The following is a 23,480-nucleotide window of genomic DNA, read 5'->3' on the forward strand; positions in this document are numbered from 1 at the left end:
AGGCAGTACAAAAGGCAGAGAGAGTTACAGTACAAAAGGCAGAGAGAGGTTAGAGAGAGGCAGTACAAAAGGCAGAGAGAGGTTAGAGAGGCAGTACAAAAGGCAGAGAGAGGCAGAGAGAGGCAGTACAAAAGGCAGAGCAGAGGTTAGGCAGTACAAAAGGCAGAGAGAGGTTAGAGAGGCAGTACAAAAGGCAGAGGTTAGAGAGAGGCAGTACAAAAGGCAGAGAGAGTTAGAGAGAGGCAGTACAAAAAGGTTAGAGAGAGGCAGTACAAAAGGCAGAGAGAGGTTAGAGAGAGGCAGTACAAAAAGAGAGAGGTTAGAGAGAGGCAGTACAAAAGGCAGAGCAGAGAGGTTAGAGAGAGGCAGTACAAAAGGCAGAGAGAGGCAGTACAAAGGCAGAGAGGCAGTACAAAAGGCAGAGAGAGGTTAGAAGAGGCAGAGAGAGTACAAAAAGGCAGAGAGAGGCAGTACAAAAGGCAGAGAGAGAGAGAGAGGCAGTACAAAAGGCAGAGAGAGGTTAGAGAGAGGCAGTACAAAAGGCAGAGAGAGGCAGTACAAAAGGCAGAGAGGCAGAGAGAGGCAGAGTTAGAGAGGCAGTACAAAAGGCAGAGAGAGGTTAGAGAGAGGCAGTACAAAACAAAAGGCAGAGAGAGGTAGTACAAAAGGCAGAGAGAGGTTAGAGAGAGGCAGCAGAGAGGTTAGAGAGAGGCAGTACAAAAAAAAGAGGCAGAGGTTAGAGAGAGGCAGTACAAAAGGCAGAGAGAGGCAGTACAAAAGGCAGAGAGAGGTTAGAGAGAGGCAGTACAAAAGGCAGAGAGAGGTTAGAGAGAGGCAGTACAAAAGGCAGAGAGAGGTTAGAGAGAGGCAGTACAAAAGGCAGAGAGAGGTTAGAGAGAGGCAGTACAAAAAGGCAGAGAGAGGTACAAAAGGCAGAGAGAGGTTAGAGAGGCAGTACAAAAGGCAGAGGTTAGAGAGGCAGTACAAAAGGCAGAGAGAGGTTAGAGAGAGGCAGTACAAAAGGCAGAGAGAGAGGCAGTACAAAAGGCAGAGAGAGGTTAGAGAGAGGCAGTACAAAAGGCAGAGAGAGGTTAGAGAGAGGCAGTACAAAAGGCAGAAGAGGTTAGAGAGAGGCAGTACAAAAAGGCAGAGAGAGGCAGTACAAAAGGCAGAGAGAGCAGTTAGAGGAGAGAGAGCAGTACAAAAGGCAGAGAGAGGTTAGAGAGAGGCAGTACAAAAAAGGCAGAGAGAGGTTAGAGAGAGGCAGTACAAAAGGCAGAGAGGCAGTACAAAAGGCAGAGAGAGGTTAGAGAGAGGCAGTACAAAAGGCAGAGAGAGGCAGTACAAAAGCAGAGAGAGGTTAGAGAGAGGCAGTACAAAAGGCAGAGAGAGCAGTACAAAAAGGAGGTTAGAGGTTAGAGAGGCAGTACAAAAGGCAGAGAGGTAGTACAAAGGCAGAGAGAGGTTAGAGAGAGGCAGTACAAAAAGGCAGAGAGAGGCAGTACAAAAGGCAGAGAGAGGTTAGAGAGAGGCAGTACAAAAGGCAGAGAGAGGTTAGAGAGAGGCAGTACAAAAGGCAGAGAGAGAGGTACAAAAGGCAGAGAGGCAGTACAAAAGGCAGAGAGAGGTTAGAGAGAGGCAGTACAAAAGGCAGAGAGAGGTTAGAGAGGCAGTACAAAAGGCAGAGAGAGTTAGAGAGAGGCAGTACAAAAGGCAGAGAGAGGTTAGAGAGAGGCAGTACAAAAGGCAGAGAGAGGTTAGAGAGAGGCAGTACAAAAGGCAGAGAGAGAGATTAGAGAGAGGCAGTACAAAAGGCAGAGAGAGGTTAGAGAGAGGCAGTACAAAAAAGGTTAGAGAGGCAGTACAAAAGGCAGAGAGAGGTTAGAGAGAGGCAGTACAAAAGGCAGAGAGAGGCAGTACAAAAGGCAGAGAGAGGTTAGAGAGAGGCAGTACAAAAGGCAGAGAGAGGTTAGAGAGAGGCAGTACAAAAGGCAGAGAGAGGCAGTACAAAAGGCAGAGAGAGGTTAGAGAGAGGCAGTACAAAAGGCAGAGAGAGGTTAGAGGCAGTACAAAAGGCAGTACAAAAGAGGTTAGAGAGAGGCAGTACAAAAGGCAGAGAGAGGTTAGAGAGAGGCAGTACAAAAGGCAGAGAGGTTAGAGAGAGGCAGTACAAAAAGGCAGAGAGAGGTAGAGAGAGGCAGTACAAAAGGCAGAGAGAGGTAGTACAAAAGGCAGAGAGAGGTTAGAGAGAGGCAGTACAAAAGGCAGAGAGAGGCAGTACAAAAGGCAGAGAGAGGTTAGAGAGAGGCAGTACAAAAGGCAGAGAGAGGTTAGAGAGAGGCAGTACAAAAGGCAGAGAGAGGTTAGAGAGAGGCAGTACAAAAGGCAGAGAGAGGTTAGAGAGAGGCAGTACAAAAGGCAGAGAGAGGTTAGAGAGAGGCAGTACAAAGTACAAAAGGCAGAGAGAGGCAGTACAAAAGGCAGAGAGAGGTTAGAGAGAGGCAGTACAAAAGGCAGAGAGAGGCAGTACAAAAGGCAGAGAGAGGTTAGAGAGAGGCAGTACAAAAGGCAGAGAGAGGTTAGAGAGAGGCAGTACAAAAGGCAGAGAGAGGTACAAAAGGCAGAGAGAGGTTAGAGAGAGGCAGTACAAAAGGCAGAGAGAGGTTAGAGAGAGGCAGTACAAAAGGCAGAGAGAGGTTAGAGAGAGGCAGTACAAAAGGCAGAGAGAGGTTAGAGAGAGGCAGTACAAAAGGCAGAGAGAGGTCAGAGAGAGGCAGTACAAAAGGCAGAGAGAGGTTAGAGAGAGGCAGTACAAAAGGCAGAGAGAGAGGCAGTACAAAAGGCAGAGAGAGGTTAGAGAGAGGCAGTACAAAAGGCAGAGAGAGGTTAGAGAGAGGCAGTACAAAAGGCAGAGAGAGGCAGTACAAAAGGCAGAGAGAGGTTAGAGAGAGGCAGTACAAAAGGCAGAGAGAGGTAGTACAAAAGGCAGAGAGAGGTTAGAGAGAGGCAGTACAAAAGGCAGAGAGAGGCAGTACAAAAGGCAGAGAGAGGTTAGAGAGAGGCAGTACAAAAGGCAGAGAGAGGCAGTACAAAAGGCAGAGAGAGGTTAGAGAGAGGCAGTACAAAAGGCAGAGAGAAGCAGTACAAAAGGCAGAGAGAGGTTAGAGAGAGGCAGTACAAAAGGCAGAGAGAGGTTAGAGAGAGGCAGTACAAAAGGCAGAGAGAGGTTAGAGAGAGGTAGTACAAAAGGCAGAGAGAGGTTAGAGAGAGGCAGTACAAAAGGCAGAGAGAGGTTAGAGAGAGGCAGTACAAAAGGCAGAGAGAGGTAGTACAAAAGGCAGAGAGAGGTTAGAGAGAGGCAGTACAAAAGGCAGAGAGAGGTTAGAGAGAGGCAGTACAAAAGGCAGAGAGAGGTTAGAGAGAGGCAGTACAAAAGGCAGAGAGAGGTTAGAGAGAGGCAGTACAAAAGGCAGAGAGAGATTAGAGAGAGAGGCAGTACAAAAGGCAGAGAGAGGCAGTACAAAAGGCAGAGAGAGGTTAGAGAGAGGCAGTACAAAAGGCAGAGAGAGGTTAGAGAGAGGCAGTACAAAAGGCAGAGAGAGGTTAGAGAGAGGCAGTACAAAAGGCAGAGAGAGGCAGTACAAAAGGCAGAGAGAGGTTAGAGAGAGGCAGTACAAAAGGCAGAGAGAGGTTAGAGAGAGGCAGTACAAAAGGCAGAGAGAGGTTAGAGAGAGGCAGTACAAAAGGCAGAGAGAGGTTAGAGAGAGGCAGTACAAAAGGCAGAGAGAGGCAGTACAAAAGGCAGAGAGAGGTTAGAGAGAGGCAGTACAAAAGGCAGAGAGAGGCAGTACAAAAGGCAGAGAGAGGTTAGAGAGAGGCAGTACAAAAGGCAGAGAGAGGTAGTACAAAAGGCAGAGAGAGGTTAGAGAGAGGCAGTACAAAAGGCAGAGAGAGGTTAGAGAGAGGCAGTACAAAAGGCAGAGAGAGGTAGTACAAAAGGCAGAGAGAGGTTAGAGAGAGGCAGTACAAAAGGCAGAGAGAGGTTAGAGAGAGGCAGTACAAAAGGCAGAGAGAGGTTAGAGAGAGGCAGTACAAAAGGCAGAGAGAGGTTAGAGAGAGGCAGTACAAAAGGCAGAGAGAGGCAGTACAAAAGGCAGAGAGAGGTTAGAGAGAGGCAGTACAAAAGGCAGAGAGAGGTAGTACAAAAGGCAGAGAGAGGTTAGAGAGAGGCAGTACAAAAAGGCAGAGAGAGGTTAGAGAGAGGCAGTACAAAAGGCAGAGAGAGGTTAGAGAGAGGCAGTACAAAAGCAGAGAGAGAGATTAGAGAGAGGCAGTACAAAAGGCAGAGAGAGGTTAGAGAGAGGCAGTACAAAAGGCAGAGAGAGGCAGTACAAAAGGCAGAGAGAGGCAGTACAAAAGGCAGAGAGAGGTTAGAGAGAGGCAGTACAAAAGGCAGAGAGAGGTAGTACAAAAGGCAGAGAGAGGTTAGAGAGAGGCAGTACAAAAGGCAAAAGGCAGAGAGAGGCAGTACAAAAGGCAGAGAGAGGTTACAATAAAAGGCAGAGAGAGGCAGTACAAAAGGCAGAGAGAGGTAGTACAAAAGGCAGAGAGAGGTTAGAGAGAGGCAGTACAAAAGGCAGAGAGAGGTAGTAAAAAAGGCAGAGAGAGTTAGAGAGAGGCAGTACAAAAGGCAGAGAGAGGTTAGAGAGAGGCAGTACAAAAGGCAGAGAGAGGTAGTACAAAAGGCAGAGAGAGGTTAGAGAGAGGCAGTACAAAAGGCAGAGAGAGGTTAGAGAGAGGCAGTACAAAAGGCAGAGAGAGGTTAGAGAGAGGCAGTACAAAAGGCAGAGAGAGGTAGTACAAAAGGCAGAGAGAGGTTAGAGAGAGGCAGTACAAAAGGCAGAGAGAGGCAGTACAAAAGGCAGAGGTTAGAGAGAGGCAGTACAAAAGGCAGAGAGAGGTAGTACAAAAGGCAGAGAGAGGTTAGAGAGAGGCAGTACAAAAGGCAGAGAGAGGTTAGAGAGAGGCAGTACAAAAGGCAGAGAGAGATTAGAGAGAGGCAGTACAAAAGGCAGAGAGAGGTTAGAGAGAGGCAGTACAAAAGGCAGAGAGAGGCAGTACAAAAGGCAGATAGAGGCAGTACAAAAGGCAGAGAGAGGTTAGAGAGAGGCAGTACAAAAGGCAGAAAGAGGCAGTACAAAAGGCAGAGAGAGGTTAGAGAGAGGCAGTACAAAAGGCAGAGAGAGGTAGTACAAAAGGCAGAGAGAGGTTAGAGAGAGGCAGTACAAAAGGCAGAGAGAGGCAGTACAAAAGGCAGAGAGAGGTTAGAGAGAGGCAGTACAAAAGGCAGAGAGAGGTAGTACAAAAGGCAGAGAGAGGTTAGAGAGAGGCAGTACAAAAGGCAGAGAGAGGCAGTACAAAAGGCAGAGAGAGGTTAGAGAGAGGCAGTACAAAAGGCAGAGAGAGGCAGTACAAAAGGCAGAGAGAGGTTAGAGAGAGGCAGTACAAAAGGCAGAGAGAGGTAGTACAAAAGGCAGAGAGAGGTTAGAGAGAGGCAGTACAAAAGGCAGAGAGAGGTTAGAGAGAGGCAGTACAAAAGGCAGAGAGAGGCAGTACAAAAGGCAGAGAGAGGTTAGAGAGAGGCAATACAAAAGGCAGAGAGAGGTTAGAGAGAGGCAGTACAAAAGGCAGAGAGAGGTTAGAGAGAGGCAGTACAAAAGGCAGAGAGAGGTAGTACAAAAGGCAGAGAGAGGTTAGAGAGAGGCAGTACAAAAGGCAGAGAGAGGTAGTACAAAAGGCAGAGAGAGGTTAGAGAGAGGCAGTACAAAAGGCAGAGAGAGGTTAGAGAGAGGCAGTACAAAAGGCAGAGAGGTTAGAGAGAGGCAGTACAAAAGGCAGAGAGAGGTTAGAGAGAGGCAGTACAAAAGGCAGAGAGAGGCAGTACAAAAGGCAGAGAGAGGTTAGAGAGAGGCAGTACAAAAGGCAGAGAGAGGCAGTACAAAAGGCAGAGAGAGGCAGTACAAAAGGCAGAGAGAGGTTAGAGAGAGGCAGTACAAAAAAGGCAGAGAGAGGTTAGAGAGAGGCAGTACAAAAGGCAGAGAGAGGTTAGAGAGAGGCAGTACAAAAGGCAGAGAGAGGCAGTACAAAAGGCAGAGAGAGGTTAGAGAGAGGCAGTACAAAAGGCAGAGAGAGGTTAGAGAGAGGTAGTACAAAAGGCAGAGAGAGGTTAGAGAGAGGCAGTACAAAAGGCAGAGAGAGGTTAGAGAGAGGCAGTACAAAAGGCAGAGAGAGGTTAGAGAGAGGCAGTACAAAAGGCAGAGAGAGGTAGTACAAAAGGCAGAGAGAGGTAGTACAAAAGGCAGAGAGAGGTTAGAGAGAGGCAGTACAAAAGGCAGAGAGAGGTTAGAGAGAGGCAGTACAAAAGGCAGAGAGAGGCAGTACAAAAGGCAGAGAGAGGTTAGAGAGAGGCAGTACAAAAGGCAGAGAGAGGCAGTACAAAAGGCAGAGAGGTAGTACAAAAGGCAGAGAGAGGTAGTACAAAAGGCAGAGAGAGGTTAGAGAGAGGCAGTACAAAAGGCAGAGAGAGGTTAGAGAGAGGCAGTACAAAAGGCAGAGAGAGGCAGTACAAAAGGCAGAGAGAGGTTAGAGAGAGGCAGTACAAAAGGCAGAGAGAGGTAGTACAAAAGGCAGAGAGAGGTAGTACAAAAGGCAGAGAGAGGTTAGAGAGAGGCAGTACAAAAGGCAGAGAGAGGTTAGAGAGAGGCAGTACAAAATGCAGAGAGAGGTTAGAGAGAGGCAGTACAAAAGGCAGAGAGAGGTTAGGTGCCACTGTCCAGAAGCAATGCCTGATAGGTTACAGCTTGAAAAGCTGCCACTACTTTTTATTTGTTGTCACATACTGTTCATGTGCAGTTTTACAGGGTCGGCCATAGCAGTACCTCACCCCTGGAGCAAATTACATTAAAGTGCTTTGCTCAAGGGCACTTCAACAGATGTTTCAGCTTGTCGGCTTGGGGAATTGAACCAGCAACCGTTTGGTTACTGGCCCAATGCTCTAACCACTAGGCTACCTGTAGCCCATAATGTGTCACTTTCTCAACCCCATATCTGGCCAGAAATACTAGGAGTTTAACATTGTGCTTTCCTGTTTACATGACAATTGATTGTATGCCACAGATGATATGATTATCACTGTTCAGGAAGTGACAATAAAATACCTTTCCAGGCACTAACTCAACCTTACTCAGAAACTGTGCATAGCGTTATACCTTAAAGGGGCAATCTGCAGTTGCAACATACATTTTTGGACTTGAATGAATTCTAAATGAATGATATTCTTGAAGAATATAACATATACAGTTAATTATTTGGTCACCTACAAACAAGCAAGATTTCTGGCTCTCACAGACCTGTAACTTCTTCTTTAAGAGGCTCCTCTGTCCTCCACTCATTACCTGTATTAATGGCACCTGTTTGAACTTGTTATCAGTATAAAAGACACCTGTCCACAACCTCAAACAGTCCCACTCCAAAAATGGAAACATCATGCTTTGGGGCTGTTTTTCTGCAAAGGGATCAGGGCGACTGATCCGTGTAAAGGAAAGAATGAATGGGGCCATGTATCATGAGATTTTGAGTGAAAACCTCCTTCCATCAGGAAGGGCATTGAAGATGAAACGTGGCTGGGTCTTTCAGCATGACAATGATCCAAAACACACCGCCCGGGCAACGAAGGAATGGCTTCGTAAGAAGCATTTCAAGGTCCTGGAGTGGCCTAGCCAGTCTCCAGATCTCAACCCCATAGAAAATCTTTGGAGGGAGTTGAAAGTCTGTGTTGCCCAGCAACAGCCCCAAAACATCACTGCTCTAGAGGAGATCTGCATGGAGGAATGGGCCAAAATACCAGCAACAGTGTGTGAAAACCTTGTGAAGACTTACAGAAAACATTAGACCTCTGTCATTGCCAACAAAGGGTATATAACAAAGTATTGAGATGAACTTTTGTTATTCACCAAATACTTATTTTCCACCATAATTTGCAAATAAATTCATTAAAAATCCTACAATGTGATTTTCTGGATTTTTTTTCTCATTTTGTCTGTCATAGTTGAAGTGTACCTATGATGAAAATAACAGGCCTCTCTCATCTTTTTAAGTGGGAGAACTTGCACAATTGGTGGCTGACTAAATACTTTTTTGCCCCACTGTAAATGCCTACTACGGCTGACCCTGTAAAAACAACACATTTCACTGCACCTATCCGGTGTGTGACAATAACAACAAAATAATTTAACTGTCGGAACCCAGAATATTAGCTTATTTTACTCCAATGTTTGTAAACAAAGTAAATATATTGTAAACAAACACTTTATAGACTCAAAACATGACTAAAACTATCATTTTGATATCATGGATGGTCAGTCCTTCTATCCATAGCTCTGTCTATGAATTTGTGGTTATATGTCTCAAGCCCCATCACTCCGCTGTTTACTAAAACAAGTCCTGGAATGACCACCTTGTTTTTGGACTCCGGATAGGCCCATTAACTCTGTGTTAAATGAATGTAGCATGTATGTGTATGCAATCAACATAAGAGGTACCACACTAGTATATCTAACTTTTAAAAGAAAGTGAATCATAAAAACAAATGCCCTCATAATGTAATAGTATAAGACAAACCCTTTACAGAACCCAAACTCAGAAATCCGTTCTAATACTTACTTTTTCCACTGCTGCAGGTGGCTGCTGCTCTCTCACTGCCCCCTGTGGGTTGAACACACAAACGCAGGCATTACAGAGACAGCCAAGACACAGACAGTAACGTGCAGTACACAAACATACCTGTAGAGGGGGCAATGTCCTCACTTCCTCACTGTTCTCCTGTTGAAAAAGCAGGAACATGTCAGTTGAGCTGCCAGATTCAAAACACACTTTACATTTTCTGACAAGAACCTGCTAGGTGTTTGACATTTTTTGAATCAGTATTCTTACTTAGAAAAATGTAAGCACGCTGAAGACCACATAGGCATATTTAATTTAGATTAATTTCTTATGTGCTTATTCAGACTATTCTACACAGAACAAAAATACGTATATACGCAACATGTAAAGTGTTGGTCCCATGTTTCACTGTAATAACAGATCCCAGAAATTGTACGTATGCCCCAAAACATTCTCAAAAATGTGCACAAATTTGTTTACATCCCTGTTAGCGAGCATTTCTCCTTTGCCAGGATAATCATTAAAACAGCATGATCATTACACAAGTGCACCTTGTGCTGTGACAATAAAAGGCCATTCAAAAATGTTCCGTTTTGTCACAAAACACAATGCCACAGATGTCTCAAGTTTTGAGGGAGTGTGCAGTTGGCATACTGATTGCACAAATGTCCACCAGAGCTGGTGCCACAGAATATAAATGTTATTTCTCTACCATAAGCCACCACCAACATCGTTTTGGAGAATTTGTCAGGACATCCAACCAGCCTCACAACCGCAGACCATGTGTATGGCGTCTTGTGGGCGAGTGGTTTGTTGGTGTCAACGTTGTGAACAGAGTGCCCCATGGTGGGGGTGGGGTTATGGCATGGGCAGGCATGGTCAATCCTGTGCTCTACAGAGTGGAGGATCAGGGTCAATACTGTGCTCTACAGAGTGGAGGATCATGGTCAATCCTGTGCTCTACAGAGTGGAGGATCATGGTCAATCCTGTGCTCTACAGAGTGGAGGATCATGGTCAATCCTGTGCTCTACAGAGTGGAGGATCAGGGTCAATACTGTCCTCTACAGAGTGGAGGATCATGGTCAATACTGTCCTCTACAGAGTGGAGGATCATGGTCAATACTGTCCTCTACAGAGTGGAGGATCAGGGTCAATACTGTCCTCTACAGAGTGGAGGATCAGGGTCAATACTGTCCTCTACAGAGTGGAGGATCAGGGTCAATACTGTCCTCTACAGAGTGGAGGATCAGGGTCAATACTGTCCTCTACAGAGTGGAGGATCAGGGTCAATACTGTGCTCTACAGAGTGGAGGATCATGGTCAATACTGTGCTCTACAGAGTGGAGGATCATGGTCAATCCTGTGCTCTACAGAGTGGAGGATCATGGTCAATCCTGTGCTCTACAGAGTGGAGGATCATGGTCAATACTGTGCTCTACAGAGTGGAGGATCATGGTCAATCCTGCGCTCTACAGAGTGGAGGATCATGGTCAATACTGTCCTCTACAGAGTGGAGGATCAGGGGCAGGTGAGACAGTATCCACCCTGGCTCGCACTTGCTATGTGCACAGGGTTGCCATGACAATGCAGAAACTCTTCTCCCTCTTTTTAAGATAGCGTGAAAACGTAGTTATAACCCCCCCACATCCACAACAACAACCCCTCCTTCACACACACTTATGCACAAAACATGTGACAACCACACTTCTCAATTTAAAATATGCAGGGTTCACTATAACACAAAATGAACTAAATCACTCTACCTCCTACACACTTAATTAAAACAGCTCATTTATACATATAAATTGGCACATACACACATTAATGACTCACAGAGACAGACAGACAGACCGACAGACAGACAAGAACACACACACACACACACACAGACAGAGCGTGACAGAGCGAGACAGCGCGAGAAAGAGATTAACAGGAATTGGACCAAAAAAGTGGAGAGAATGGAAAGGACGGGACAGAGGGAGAGAAGAGAGGAGGGTGTGATTGAAAGGACGGGACAGAGGGAGAGAAGAGAGGAGGGTGTGATTGAAAGGACAGGATAGAGGGAGAGAAGAGAAGAGGGTGTGATTGAAAGGACAGGATAGAGGGAGAGAAGAGAGGAGGGTGTGATTGAAAGGACGGGATAGACGGAGGGAAGAGAGGAGGGTGTGATTGAAAGGACAGGACAGAGGGAGAGAAGAGAGGAGGGTGTGATTGAAAGGACAGAGGGAGAGAAGAGAGGAGGGTGTGATTGAAAGGACAGAAGGAGAAAAGAGAGGAGAATATGATTGAAAGGACAGGATAGAGGGAGAGAAGAGAGGAGGGTGTGATTGAAAGGACGGGACAGAGGGAGAGAAGAGAGGAGGATGTGATTGAAAGGACAGGACAGAGGGAGAGAAGAGAGGAGGGTGTGATTGAAAGGACAGGATAGAGGGAGAGAAGAGAGGAGGGTGTGATTGAAAGGACAGAAGGAGAGAAGAGAGGAGGGTGTGATTGAAAGGACGGGACAGAGGGAGAGAAGAGAGGAGGGTGTGATTGAAAGGACAGAGGGAGAGAAGAGAGGAGGGTGTGATTGAAAGGACGGGACAGAGGGAGAGAAGAGAGGAGGGTGTGATTGAAAGGACAGAGGGAGAGAAGAGAGGAGGGTGTGATTGAAAGGACGGGATAGAGGGAGAGAAGAGAGGAGAATATTATTGAAAGGACAGAGGGAGAAAAGAGAGGAGAATATGATTGAAAGGACAGGATAGAGGGAGAGAAGAGAGGAGGATGTGATTGAAAGGACAGGATAGAGGGAGAGAAGAGAGGAGAATATTATTGAATGGACAGGATAGAGGGAGAGAAGAGAGGAGGATGTGATTGAAAGGACAGGATAGAGGGAGAAAAGAGAGGAGAATATGATTGAAAGGACAGGATAGAGGGAGAGAAGAGAGGATGTGATTGAAAGGACGGGATAGAGGGAGAGAAGAGAGGAGAATATGATTGAAAGGACGGGATAGAGGGAGAAAAGAAAGGAGAATATGATTGAAAGGACAGGATAGAGGGAGAAAAGAGAGGAGAATATGATTGAAAGGACAGGATAGAGGGAGAGAAGAGAGGGTGTGATTGAAAGGAAAGGATAGAGGGAGAGAAGAGAGGAGAATATTATTGAAAGGACAGGATAGAGGGAGAGAAGAAAGGAGAATATGATTGAAAGGACAGGATAGAGGGAGAGAAGAGAGGAGAATATGATTGAAAGGACGGGATAGAGGGAGAGAAGAGAGGATGTGATTGAAAGGACGGGATAGAGGGAGAAATAGAGGAGAATATGATTGAAAGGACAGGATAGAGGGAGAGAAGAGAGGAGGGTGTGATTGAAAGGACGGGATAGAGGGAGAGAAGAGAGGAGAATATGATTGAAAGGACGGGATAAAGGGAGAGAAGAGAAGATGTGATTGAAAGGACAGGATAGAGGGAGAGAAGAGAGGAGAATATGATTGAAAGGACAGGATAGAGAGAGAGAAGAGAGGAGGGTGTGATTGAAAGGACGGGATAGAGGGAGAGAAGAGAGGAGAATATGATTGAAAGGACAGGATAGAGGGAGAGAAGAGAGGAGAATATGATTGAAAGGACAGGATAGAGGGAGAGAAGAGAGGAGGGTGTGATTGAAAGGACGGGATAGAGTGAGAGAAGAGAGGAGAATATGATTGAAAGGACAGGATAGAGGGAGAGAAGAGAGGAGAATATGATTGAAAGGACGGGATAAAGGGAGAGAAGAGAAGATGTGATTGAAAGGACAGGATAGAGGGAGAGAAGAGAGGAGAATATGATTGAAAGGACAGGATAGAGGGAGAGAAGAGAGGAGAATATGATTGAAAGGACAGGATAGAGGGAGAGAAGAGAGGATGTGATTGAAAGGACGGGATAGAAGAGAAGATGTGATTGAAAGGACAGGATAGAGGGAGAGAAGAGAGGATGTGATTGAAAGGACGGGATAGAGGGAGAGAAGAGAGGATGTGATTGAAAGGACGGGATAGAGGGAGAGAAGAGAGGATGTGATTGAAAGGACGGGATAGAAGAGAAGATGTGATTGAAAGGACAGGATAGAGGGAGAGAAGAGAGGATGTGATTGAAAGGACGGGATAGAGGGAGAGAAGAGAGGATGTGATTGAAAGGACGGGATAGAGGGAGAGAAGAGAGGATGTGATTGAAAGGACGGGATAGAGGGAGAGAAGAGAGGATGTGATTGAAAGGACGGGATAGAGGGAGAGAAGAGAGGATGTGATTGAAAGGACAGGATAGAGGGAGCGAAGAGAGGAGAATATGATTGAAAGGACAGGATAGAGGGAGAGAAGAGAGGAGGGTGTGATTGAAAGGACGGGATAGAGGGAGAGAAGAGAGGATGTGATTGAAAGGACAGAGGGAGAGAAGAGAGGAGAATATTATTGAAAGGACAGAGGGAGAGAAGAGAGGAGAATATGATTGAAAGGACAGGATAGAGGGAGAGAAGAGAGGAGAATATGATTGAAAGGACAGGATAGAGGGAGAGAAGAGAGGAGAATATGATTGAAAGGACAGGATAGAGGGAGAGAAGAGAGGAGAATATGATTGAAATGACAGGATAGAGGGAGAGAAGAGAGGAGAATATGATTGAAAGGACAGGATAGAGGGAGAGAAGAGAGGATGTGATTGAAAGGACGGGATAGAGGGAGAGAAGAGAGGATGTGATTGAATGGACGGGATAGAGGGAGAGAAGAGAGGAGAATATGATTGAAAGGCCGGGATAGAGGGAGAGAAGAGAGGATGTGATTGAATGGACGGGATAGAGGGAGAGAAGAGAGGAGAATATGATTGAAAGGACAGGATAGAGGGAGAGAAGAGAGGAGAATATGATTGAAAGGACGGGATAGAGGGAGAGAAGAGAGGATGTGATTGAAAGGACAGGATAGAGGGAGAGAAGAGAGGAGAATATGATTGAAAGGACAGGATAGAGGGAGGGAAGAGAGGAGAATATGATTGAAAGGACGGGATAGAGGGAGAGAAGAGAGGAGAATATGATTGAAAGGACAGGATAGAGGGAGAGAAGAGAGGATGTGATTAAAAGGACAGGATAGAGGGAGAGAAGAGAGGAGAATATGATTGAAAGGACAGGATAGAGGGAGAGAAGAGAGGAGAATATGATTGAAAGGACGGGATAGAGGGAGAGAAGAGAGGTTGTGATTGAAAGGACGGGATAGAGGGAGAGAAGAGAGGAGAATATGATTGAAAGGACAGGATAGAGGGAGGGAAGAGAGAATATGATTGAAAGGACGGGATAGAGGGAAAGAAGAGAGGAGAATATGATTGAAAGGACAGGATAGAGGGAGAGAAGAGAGGAGAATATGATTGAAAGGACGGGATAGAGGGAGAGAAGAGAGGAGAATATGATTGAAAGGACAGAGGGAGAGAAGAGAGGAGAATATGATTGAAAGGACGGGATAGAGGGAGAAAAGAGAGGAGAATATGATTGAAAGGACAGGATAGAGGGAGAGAAGAGAGGAGGGTGTGATTGAAAGGACAGGATAGAGGGAGAGAAGAGAGGAGAATATGATTGAAAGGACAGGATAGAGGGAGAGAAGAGAGGAGAATATGATTGAAAGGACGGGATAGAGGGAGAGAAGAGAGGATGTGATTGAAAGGACGGGATAGAGGGAGAGAAGAGAGGATGTGATTGAAAGGACAGGATAGAGGGAGAGAAGAGAGGAGAATATGATTGAAAGGACAGGATAGAGGGAGAGAAGAGAGGATGTGATTGAAAGGACGGGATAGAGGGAGAGAAGAGAGGATGTGATTGAAAGGACAGGATAGAGGGAGAGAAGAGAGGAGAATATGATTGAAAGGACAGGATAGAGGGAGAGAAGAATATGATTGAAAGGACAGGATAGAGGGAGAGAAGTGAGGAGAATATGATTGAAAGGACAGGATAGAGGGAGAGAAGAGAGGATGTGATTGAAAGGACGGGATAGAGGGAGGGAAGAGAGGATGTGATTGAAAGGACGGGATAGAGGGAGAGAAGAGAGGATGTGATTGAAAGGACGGGATAGAGGGAGAGAAGAGAGGATGTGATTGAAAGGACAGGATAGAGTGAGAGAAGAGAGGAGGGTGTGATTGAAAGGACAGGATAGAGGGAGAGAAGAGAGGAGGGTGTGATTGAAAAGACGGGATAGAGGGAGGGAAGAGAGGAGGTTGTGATTGAAAGGATGGATAGGATGTGGTTGAGTTGGAAAGAGAAGATCAAGGAAGAGGGTCTTTGCTGTTGTTGAAGGCAATAAGGAAGAGTAAAAGGAAAAAGAGATGAAGGGATATCAGAGTCCGGAGAGGGAGAGCTAGGTGTGATTTATTTGGCCACTGAGCGATGACTCTCCATGGAGAACGTGCATCTCACTGGCCCTTGCCTGTGCCCGAGATTAATGACAGCAACAGGAAGGTCACCTCCACACACACACACACACACACACACACACATTCTCACCTTTAAATTGAGTTGTATCCCTGACTGTGTTTTGGGAGGCAGATCCTCTCTCCGAGTTCTGACAGGTTCTGAGGCTGGACTGTTTACCAGGTTGCTCTTCAGGGAAGTTGTCTGGTGGCTGCAGAGACAGACAGGACCAGGCAGGACCAGACAGGAAAAACAAAGAGGAATGATCGAAAATGTCAAACTCAAAAACGAACCTCTCACTCAATTTGATACCATTATCACAGCTCCACAGAATTGTAGGTAAAATCCCTGCTTGTGGTGCTGAGGTGTCCGTACAGTGTGTTATTGTGCAGGCTTGGTGGTGCTCTTCTTTCCACAGGCCCAGTGCAGATGAGTTTGGAGGTCTTCAGCTCGTCCACCTCTCCAATCGCCATGACCGCCACATCTCCGTCCCTGCCCAGCAACCAGCTCACTTTCTTACTGTTGGCTACAGGAGACGAAAACACACTGGAGTTATATTACTGGAAGCAACAGAGAAGAGACATTCTTGCCAAACTAGTAAAATCAATGATTTGTAATATTTATGTTTCTGTGGTAAACAGACAGTGCTGGGCTCCTTTTATGGACAGCAGTGGAAGAGATGGGGAAAAAATAGAAAAGTCACCACATCCTTAAATAGCATGACATGGCAACATTTTGGGTAAAGGCTGAGAAATGTTCCTTCATGGGAATAAAGCAGCACACACACACACACACACACACACACACACACACACACACACACACACACACATACATACACACACACACACACACACACAAACACACACAGCCTACTTGACTGTAAATACCCTTCGCTGTTCTCATTTTGTTTATAAAGATGTGTTTTTCCTATGTACTGTATGTATTGTGATTGCTGCAAAAATGTATTGGCTCATTGACAAACGTTTTCTGAATCTGAACTGAGGGTTTGGGTTGAAAACAAGGAGAGGCACCCTTCCAGAGCAGACCAGTTAACTGGTTCTGCCAGCCCATCCTGTGGCAACGGCACCGCATTCCACCTAGGGCAAACCCAGAAGACAAGCCCTGAACTACATGTACATGTTACTTCAATTACCTCTACTTCCTCGTACCCCTGCGCATTGACTCAGTACCCGTACTCCTTGTATATAGTTCCATTATTTTATTGGTTTACTATTTCATTTGACATTTCTTGTTCATACTTCTTAACTCAGCATTGTTGGGAAGGGGCTCTTAAGTAAGTATTTCACAGTAAAGTCTACACTTGTTGTATTCGGTGCATGTGACAAATACCATTACATTTTATTTAATTGTATTTTATTTGAAACCAGACAATTTTCTCAACACGCAAGAAATTTACATGAATGGCATGTGGGACTTCACACTTGTCAAACTGGTAAGAGGTGTGTCCCTCTTGACTCTTGGAACCATGTCCTTGTCACAATACTCCTGCTACTTCACCCCTTGACTCTGACCACACCCTCATAAACGCCAGGCCTCAATCATATTCCTCCACATATTGAACAGATTGAAAGCGAACAGTGCCATTTCCGATGTAGTACATACAGCACAGTAACCGGTATACTGTGGCACCTTCATGGAAGGACAGGTTTAGGTATCATCTGCCATTAGCAAACGTCACCTGTCTGTCACGTTCTGTGCTCGGAATGGACAACACAGAATGGAACACATAGGGGTACGAACACATAGGGGTACTAACACATAGGGGTACTAACACATAGGGTTACTAACACATAGGGGACTAACACATAGGGGACTAACACATAGGGGTACTAACACATAGGGGTACTAACACATAGGGGTACTAACACATAGGGGTACTAACACATAGGGGTACTAACACATAGGGGACTAACACATAGGGGACTAACACATAGGGGTACTAACACATAGGGGTACTAACACATAGGGGTACTAACACATAGGGGGACTAACACATAGGGGGACTAACACATAGGGGGACTAACACATAGGGGGACTAACACATAGGGGGACTAACACATAGGGGGACTAACACATAGGGGTACTAACACATAGGGGACTAACACATAGGGGACTAACACATAGGGGTACTAACACATAGGGGTACTAACACATAGGGGTACTAACACATAGGGGACTAACACATAGGGGACTAACACATAGGGGACTAACACATAGGGGTACTAACACATAGGGTACTAACACATAGGGGTACTAACACATAGGGGTACTAACACATAGGGGACTAACACATAGGGGACTAACACATAGGGGTACTAACACATAGGGGTACTAACACATAGGGGTACTAACACATAGGGGTACTAACACATAGGGGACTAACACATAGGGGTACTAACACATAGGGGTACTAACACATAGGGGTACTAACACATAGGTGTACTAACACATAGGGGTACTAACACATAGGGGACTAACACATAGGGGTACTAACACATAGGGGTACTAACACATAGGGGTACTAACACATAGGGGTACTAACACATAGGGTTACTAACACATAGGGGACTAACACATAGGGTTACTAACACATAGGGGACTAACACATAGGGGTACTAACACATAGGGGACTAACACATAGGGGTACTAACACATAGGGGTACTAACACATAGGGGTACTAACACATAGGGGTACTAACACATAGGGGTACTAACACATAGGGGTACGAACACATAGGGGTACTAACACATAGGGGTACTAACACATAGGGGTACTAACACATAGGGGTACTAACACATAGGGGTACTAACACATAGGGGTACGAACACATAGGGGTACGAACACATAGGGGTACTAACACATAGGGGTACTGACACACCAAAACATGTACTGCAAAGCTGTCATACCAGTTGTAAAGCCTACATGTTACAAATTACGCATGTACACATGCTACAGAAATGTAGGGACAAACATTCAGCAACACACTAACTACATACACCCCAAACTAAATGACCTAAATATAACTGAACAGCTGAATAACACTAAACCATTAACACACATGGCCTTATGCCTCCTGCAGGCTTCCTTCTCTGCTCACACTTCATTGTTGGAAGGCATGGACCAGTGGGCCTGGAGCCACTTCCTGCTTTGCACAGACACCTGGGTCCTGCGCTTTAACAGGCCCATATTTTCTTCTGCTTCACACCAATAACAACCAAACTAGGTCTGCAACAATTGTTGCAGACCTCCATGTCTCTAACTCTATGGTCCAGTGGTGTGTGTAACACTGCACTGTGTATCAGGGTGTGTGTGTGTGTTTACACAGCAGTGATCAAACTATATTTCAAAAATATTAAGATGCAGGAATGCTAATCTTATCTGTTTCTATAGAAATGATTTCAGAACATTCTGAGATGGTGACATGGAACGACCCAGTGTGTATCGGGGGACCTTTGACTTGTCGTAATAGCTGCCCTGGTTGTTAGCCAATATAGAGGCCTCTGTTCTCCCTCCTCCCTGTCTGACATTCAGACGCTCGATAATCAGTGCTTTGTTGTCAAATGTCTATTGCCGCCAAAACCAGACTTCCCCTGATCCTATTCACACGTCAAGCAGAATGAATGCAAAAACTGACATGTGCTACAGTGACCCACAGCCAGCCATCATGGACTCATTTTCCTCCACTGTTACGTGTCTCTCTCTCTCTTTCTCTCTCAATCTTCTCATGATAAGCTTTGTCTTGTGATCTCAGATTCCTTCTGTGGAATGTCAAGGTAAAGCACATTGTGAACCGAGTAGTCATTACCACACAAATTCCCCACTCAGGGACTGGCTACTTGCAAGCGAGAAAATGCAGACGGGCAAGATTTTGCCTTACACCAAACCAGTTTCAGGGTAAAATTACAGCCTGCCTACGTTTGTAGCGGTGTGCGTAATGACCCTTTCATTGCAGCTGATATACACAATAGAAGAACAGTTGAGTTCCTCTCTAACATAGAAAATAACAGTCTACTCTCTGTGAAACACTAGCTGCCACTATTTCTGTCTATCGCATGTTCCTCTGTTCTGTTATCTTTCTTTTCCCGACACACACACACACATTCCAGACATCAGGCCTCTCCCTTCACTGGGAACGAAATAATCTAAAGCAAAGCCCTATACACACACACACACACACACACACACACACACACACACACACACACACACTCAGACATATTCTGATTAGACATTCTGCTCTGTTGTTGTTGTTGTTGAGTATCAGATCTGCATGGCACCTGTTTCAGATGTTTGTTGTCTTACACTAAGACGGGCTTTGTGTTCACTGATAAGGCCCCTTTAAAAACAATTGATTATTGAACCAATGATTCAATCAATTGTGGGCGAGTCAGCTGTAAGTATGTAATTTCCTCAAACGAGATAGCAGGGCCACATCCTGATCTGGCAGTAGGACTACTCTTTCAGAAATAGTTACTGGAAATGACTAGAAACCAGAGTTGAAGACCTCCTCCTTTCTCTCACCCCGGTGATGCTACACAAGGCAGGGCTACTTCCTCATAGCCTCCAGTGTTCCTATTATGACAGTAAATGGTAACCCTGGTAACTGCAGGTAGTCATTTGACAAAAGACACAAGTAGCCTTTTTAGCCATTACCTACTCTCAGCTTAGCATAATATAAACAGGTAATGCCATCTGATTGAAACAAAGTGCATAACCTTGCAGGCAGACACCCACACAGAGGGCCTGCAAAAAGCAGCAGTTGATACTGACAACGTTTTCAGTAGACGCATCATCACAGGATGTCTGTCAGAGGTAAACCACATGCTTGCAGCTCACAGCAGAAAATACACCAACATACAGTGGGGAGAACAAGTATTTGAGGTCTGTCATTTTGATCATAGGTACACTTCAACTGTGACAGACGGAATCTAAAACCAAAATCCAGAAAATCACATTGTATGATTTTTAAGTAATTCATTTTCATTTTATTGCATGACAAGTATTTGATACGTCAGAAAAGCAGAACTTAATATTTGGTACAGAAACCTTTGTTTGCAATTACAGAGATCATACGTTTCCTGTAGTTCTTGACCAGGTTTGCACACACTGCAGCAGGGATTTTGGCCCACTTCTCCATATAGACCTTCTCCAGATCCTTCAGGTTTCGGGGTTGTCGCTGGGCAATACAGATTTTCAGCTCCCTCCAAAGATTTTCTATTGGGTTCAGGTCTGGAGACTGGTTAGGCCACTCCAGGACCTTGAGATGCTTCTTACGGAGCCACTCCTTAGTTGCCCTGGCTGTGTGTTTCGGGTCGTTGCCATGCTGGAAGACCCAGCCACAACCCATCTTCAATGCTCTTACTGGGGGAAGGAGTTGTTGGCCAAGATCTCGCAATACATGGCCCCATCCATCCTCCCCTCAATACGGTGCAGTTGTCCTGTCCCCTTTGCAGAAAAGCATCCCCAAAGAATGATGTTTCCACCTCCATACGTCACGGTTGGGATGGTGTTCTTTGGGTTGTACTCATCTTTCTTCTTCCTCCAAACACAGCGAGTGGAGTTTAGACCAAAAAGCATCAGACCACATGACCTTCTCCCATTCCTTCTCTGGATCATCCAGATGGTCATCGGGCAAACTTCAGACAGGGCCTGGACATGCGCTGTCTTGAGCAGGGGGACCTTGCGATCCCCAGACCGAGGGTGATTGACCGTCATCTTGAACTTCTTCCATTTTCTAATAATGGCGCCAACAGTTGCCCTCTCACCAAGCTGCTTGCCCATTGTCCTGTAGCCCATCCCAGCCTTGTGCAGGTCTGCAATTTTATCCCTGATGTCCTTACACAGCTCTCTGGTCTTGGCCATTGTGGAGAGGTTGGAGACTGTTTGATTGAGTGTGTGGAGGTCTGTGAGAGCCGAAATTCTTATTGGTTGGTAGGTGATCAAATACTTATGTCATGCAATAAAATGCTAATTAATTACTTAAAAATCACACAATGTGATGTTCTGGATATTTGTTTTAGATTCCGTCTCTCACAGTTGAAGTGTACCTATGGTAAAAAATTACAGACCTCTACATGCTTTGTAAGTAGAAAAACCTGCAAATTCGGCAGTGTATCAAATACTTGTTCTCCCCACTGTATCTAAGACTTGTCTAATGTACCTGGCTTCAGAAAGACCAGGTGGGTAGGTTTCAATGGAACATGTTTGTAGGCTTATTTCATAAGCAGGTAATGATACTTTCTGGCACATAGGTACTATGGCTCCTGTCAGCCCCAGTACGTGAAGATGTAGTAGAAAAGGTAGAGAGGAGTGCGTGAGAGGAGTTGGTACCTGTCTTTGACTTTGGCCTATGGTCCGCTTCTTTCTCCTCACGTTCTGTCCAGCGCCGCACCTGCTCCTCTCTCATCTTCAGGAACAGGGTCTTTTTCTGGTCCTCATTTAGGGCCTCCAACACATCTGGGTCAATGTACATGTCCTTTAAGATCTGCTGCAGCATGGTGGCGGCGGTGGTGGGCTGGAGGTGGAGGGGTACTGTCCTGACTCCTTAAGCCAACAGTTTCCTGAAGATGAGTTGGTTTCTAAACGAGCCTCATGAGGAGAAGAAGAAGATCGGGGCTCGTCTGTCACAAACACACACACACACACACACACACAAGCTGAAGACTGCTTCCTCTGTCGTCCTCTGAGCTGACACTTCCTCCTCCCTCGACACACACACGTCATTCGTCATCAGCCCTCGTCAGGCAGCCATCACTGGGAGACTCTGCTTCAGGGAAAATGCTACATCACATCTGTCTGCACTGCAGATGATTGGCACTGCCTAGTCCCTACTGTATGCTAATCCTACTGCTATCTTTAGTTATCCTAGACAGTTTTTCTTGCCTTGGTTTTCTTTATCTGTTCTCCTCTTAAGATGTCACTACTTACTGTCTTCTTTTTCATTTCTTAGTAATCTCAGTAATCTATTTTCCCCTCCATCAAACCCTGTTTTCCTCACTCAAGCCATGGCAGGGCTCTGAGAGTGTGTCTGACTCTGGATGGGAACCGATTCCAAAGGAATGGGTGGGTTTTTTCCTCCTCCTTCACACACATCCCTTTCCAACCCCCCTTCCTTTTTTTCAAACTCCCAAGAGACAGCTGCTCCATTTCAACATGGCCGTTATTGGGCTGTAACCAAACTACAGGGTCACATCCCAGGACAGCATGAGCAGAACGCTGTTGTAGCAGAGGGGCTGAATGTATGCCTAGCATGGTGGTCATATTAACAATGGAAACAGCATAAGCAACATTTGGAGGGAGACAAAGGTAGCCGGAGACTGAGAACTGTCACTGCTGGCAAACACATTGGTTTCTTTCTACTCAACGCTTAGTGGGGGGAAAAAAGGACAGAAAAGGAGAGGCATTCTGTAATAGACAATTCAGCAGAATGTGTGAGAGAACGGATATGTTATTTAAGTAGGATGTACTCACAGTGGGGGTGCAGATGCTCCACAGCAGAGTAACTATTCGAGCGAGTGTGCTTGTGTGTCCTCCTCCTTGCCTTTGTGTATGACTGAGCTGATGACATCACAGCATTCCATGAACTGTCTCTCACTCTCTCTCCGTAACACACACACACACACTCACACACACACCACACACACACACACACACACACTAATTATCTTGGTGAAAAAAAAGAAAGTCAGGAAACAGAGCTCAGTTACCCTAGCTGTAAATGTAGTAACAGCATCCTGTTAGGCAGAGAGAAATGAAAACAAGCTGCTGTTTGAAAACCATGTTTCTATTGCCCAACCAATTGTATAGTTATTAAAAATATAGATTTAAAAAAAAATGTAACTGCACATTGTGATTTTACTCCTCACATTTTCCTCCTCAAACTCAGCCTCTTTTCTTTTTTTCCCTAAAGCTCTACCACTCCTCTTCCCCTGACTACACAGTTCCTCCCCCGACTACACAGCTCCTCCTCCCATAAAACTATAGTCCTCAGACCATTGGTCCGCTTCGTCCCCCTCCACTCCACTACTCCTGTATAACCTCTCTATCGCTTTCTAAATACCAAACTAACCAACAAAAAACACTTGACTCCAAAACACAACAACACATAGAATAAGATAAGTCTACAGTTGTCTTCAGAAATGCCAATATCAATACAATACCCCACTTCCAAATCTAAGTAAATAGCACACTCTGGTGGACAAACACCTAGGCCTGTAAATTAAGCTTTTTTTCATCATATTTGCAATTGATCTGATTTAGTCACATCAGATTAGAAAAATGATATCAATAGGTTAAGCCCAAAAATTATTCCATTTAAAAAACAATAATGGTACATTTGAAAT

General features: G+C 45.4%; 1 protein-coding gene across 2 annotated transcripts in view; it reads right to left on the bottom strand.

The window, feature by feature from the left end:
• Positions 1-23,009, bottom strand: part of LOC115125639 (mucin-2-like) — a 58,589-nt gene extending 35,580 nt beyond the window's left edge. The window contains exons 1-6 of one of the 2 annotated variants that reach the window (XM_065004890.1): positions 22,609-23,009; positions 21,469-21,758; positions 15,489-15,639; positions 15,207-15,324; positions 8,842-8,880; positions 8,722-8,763 (exon numbers count right to left, since the gene is read on the bottom strand). In XM_065004890.1, the coding sequence (XP_064860962.1) occupies positions 8,722-8,763; positions 8,842-8,880; positions 15,207-15,324; positions 15,489-15,639; positions 21,469-21,634 (516 nt within the window). In that variant the 5' untranslated portion in view covers positions 21,635-21,758; positions 22,609-23,009. Of the gene's footprint in view, positions 1-8,721; positions 8,764-8,841; positions 8,881-15,206; positions 15,325-15,488; positions 15,640-21,468; positions 21,902-22,608 lie in introns of both variants that reach the window. The other variant, XM_065004889.1, reaches the window with a different exon arrangement.
• Between the last annotated feature and the right edge of the window lie 471 nt (positions 23,010-23,480).

This window comes from Oncorhynchus nerka, linkage group LG19, assembly GCF_034236695.1.
Source record: "Oncorhynchus nerka isolate Pitt River linkage group LG19, Oner_Uvic_2.0, whole genome shotgun sequence".
In the NCBI taxonomy this organism is placed as follows: domain Eukaryota; kingdom Metazoa; phylum Chordata; class Actinopteri; order Salmoniformes; family Salmonidae; genus Oncorhynchus; species Oncorhynchus nerka.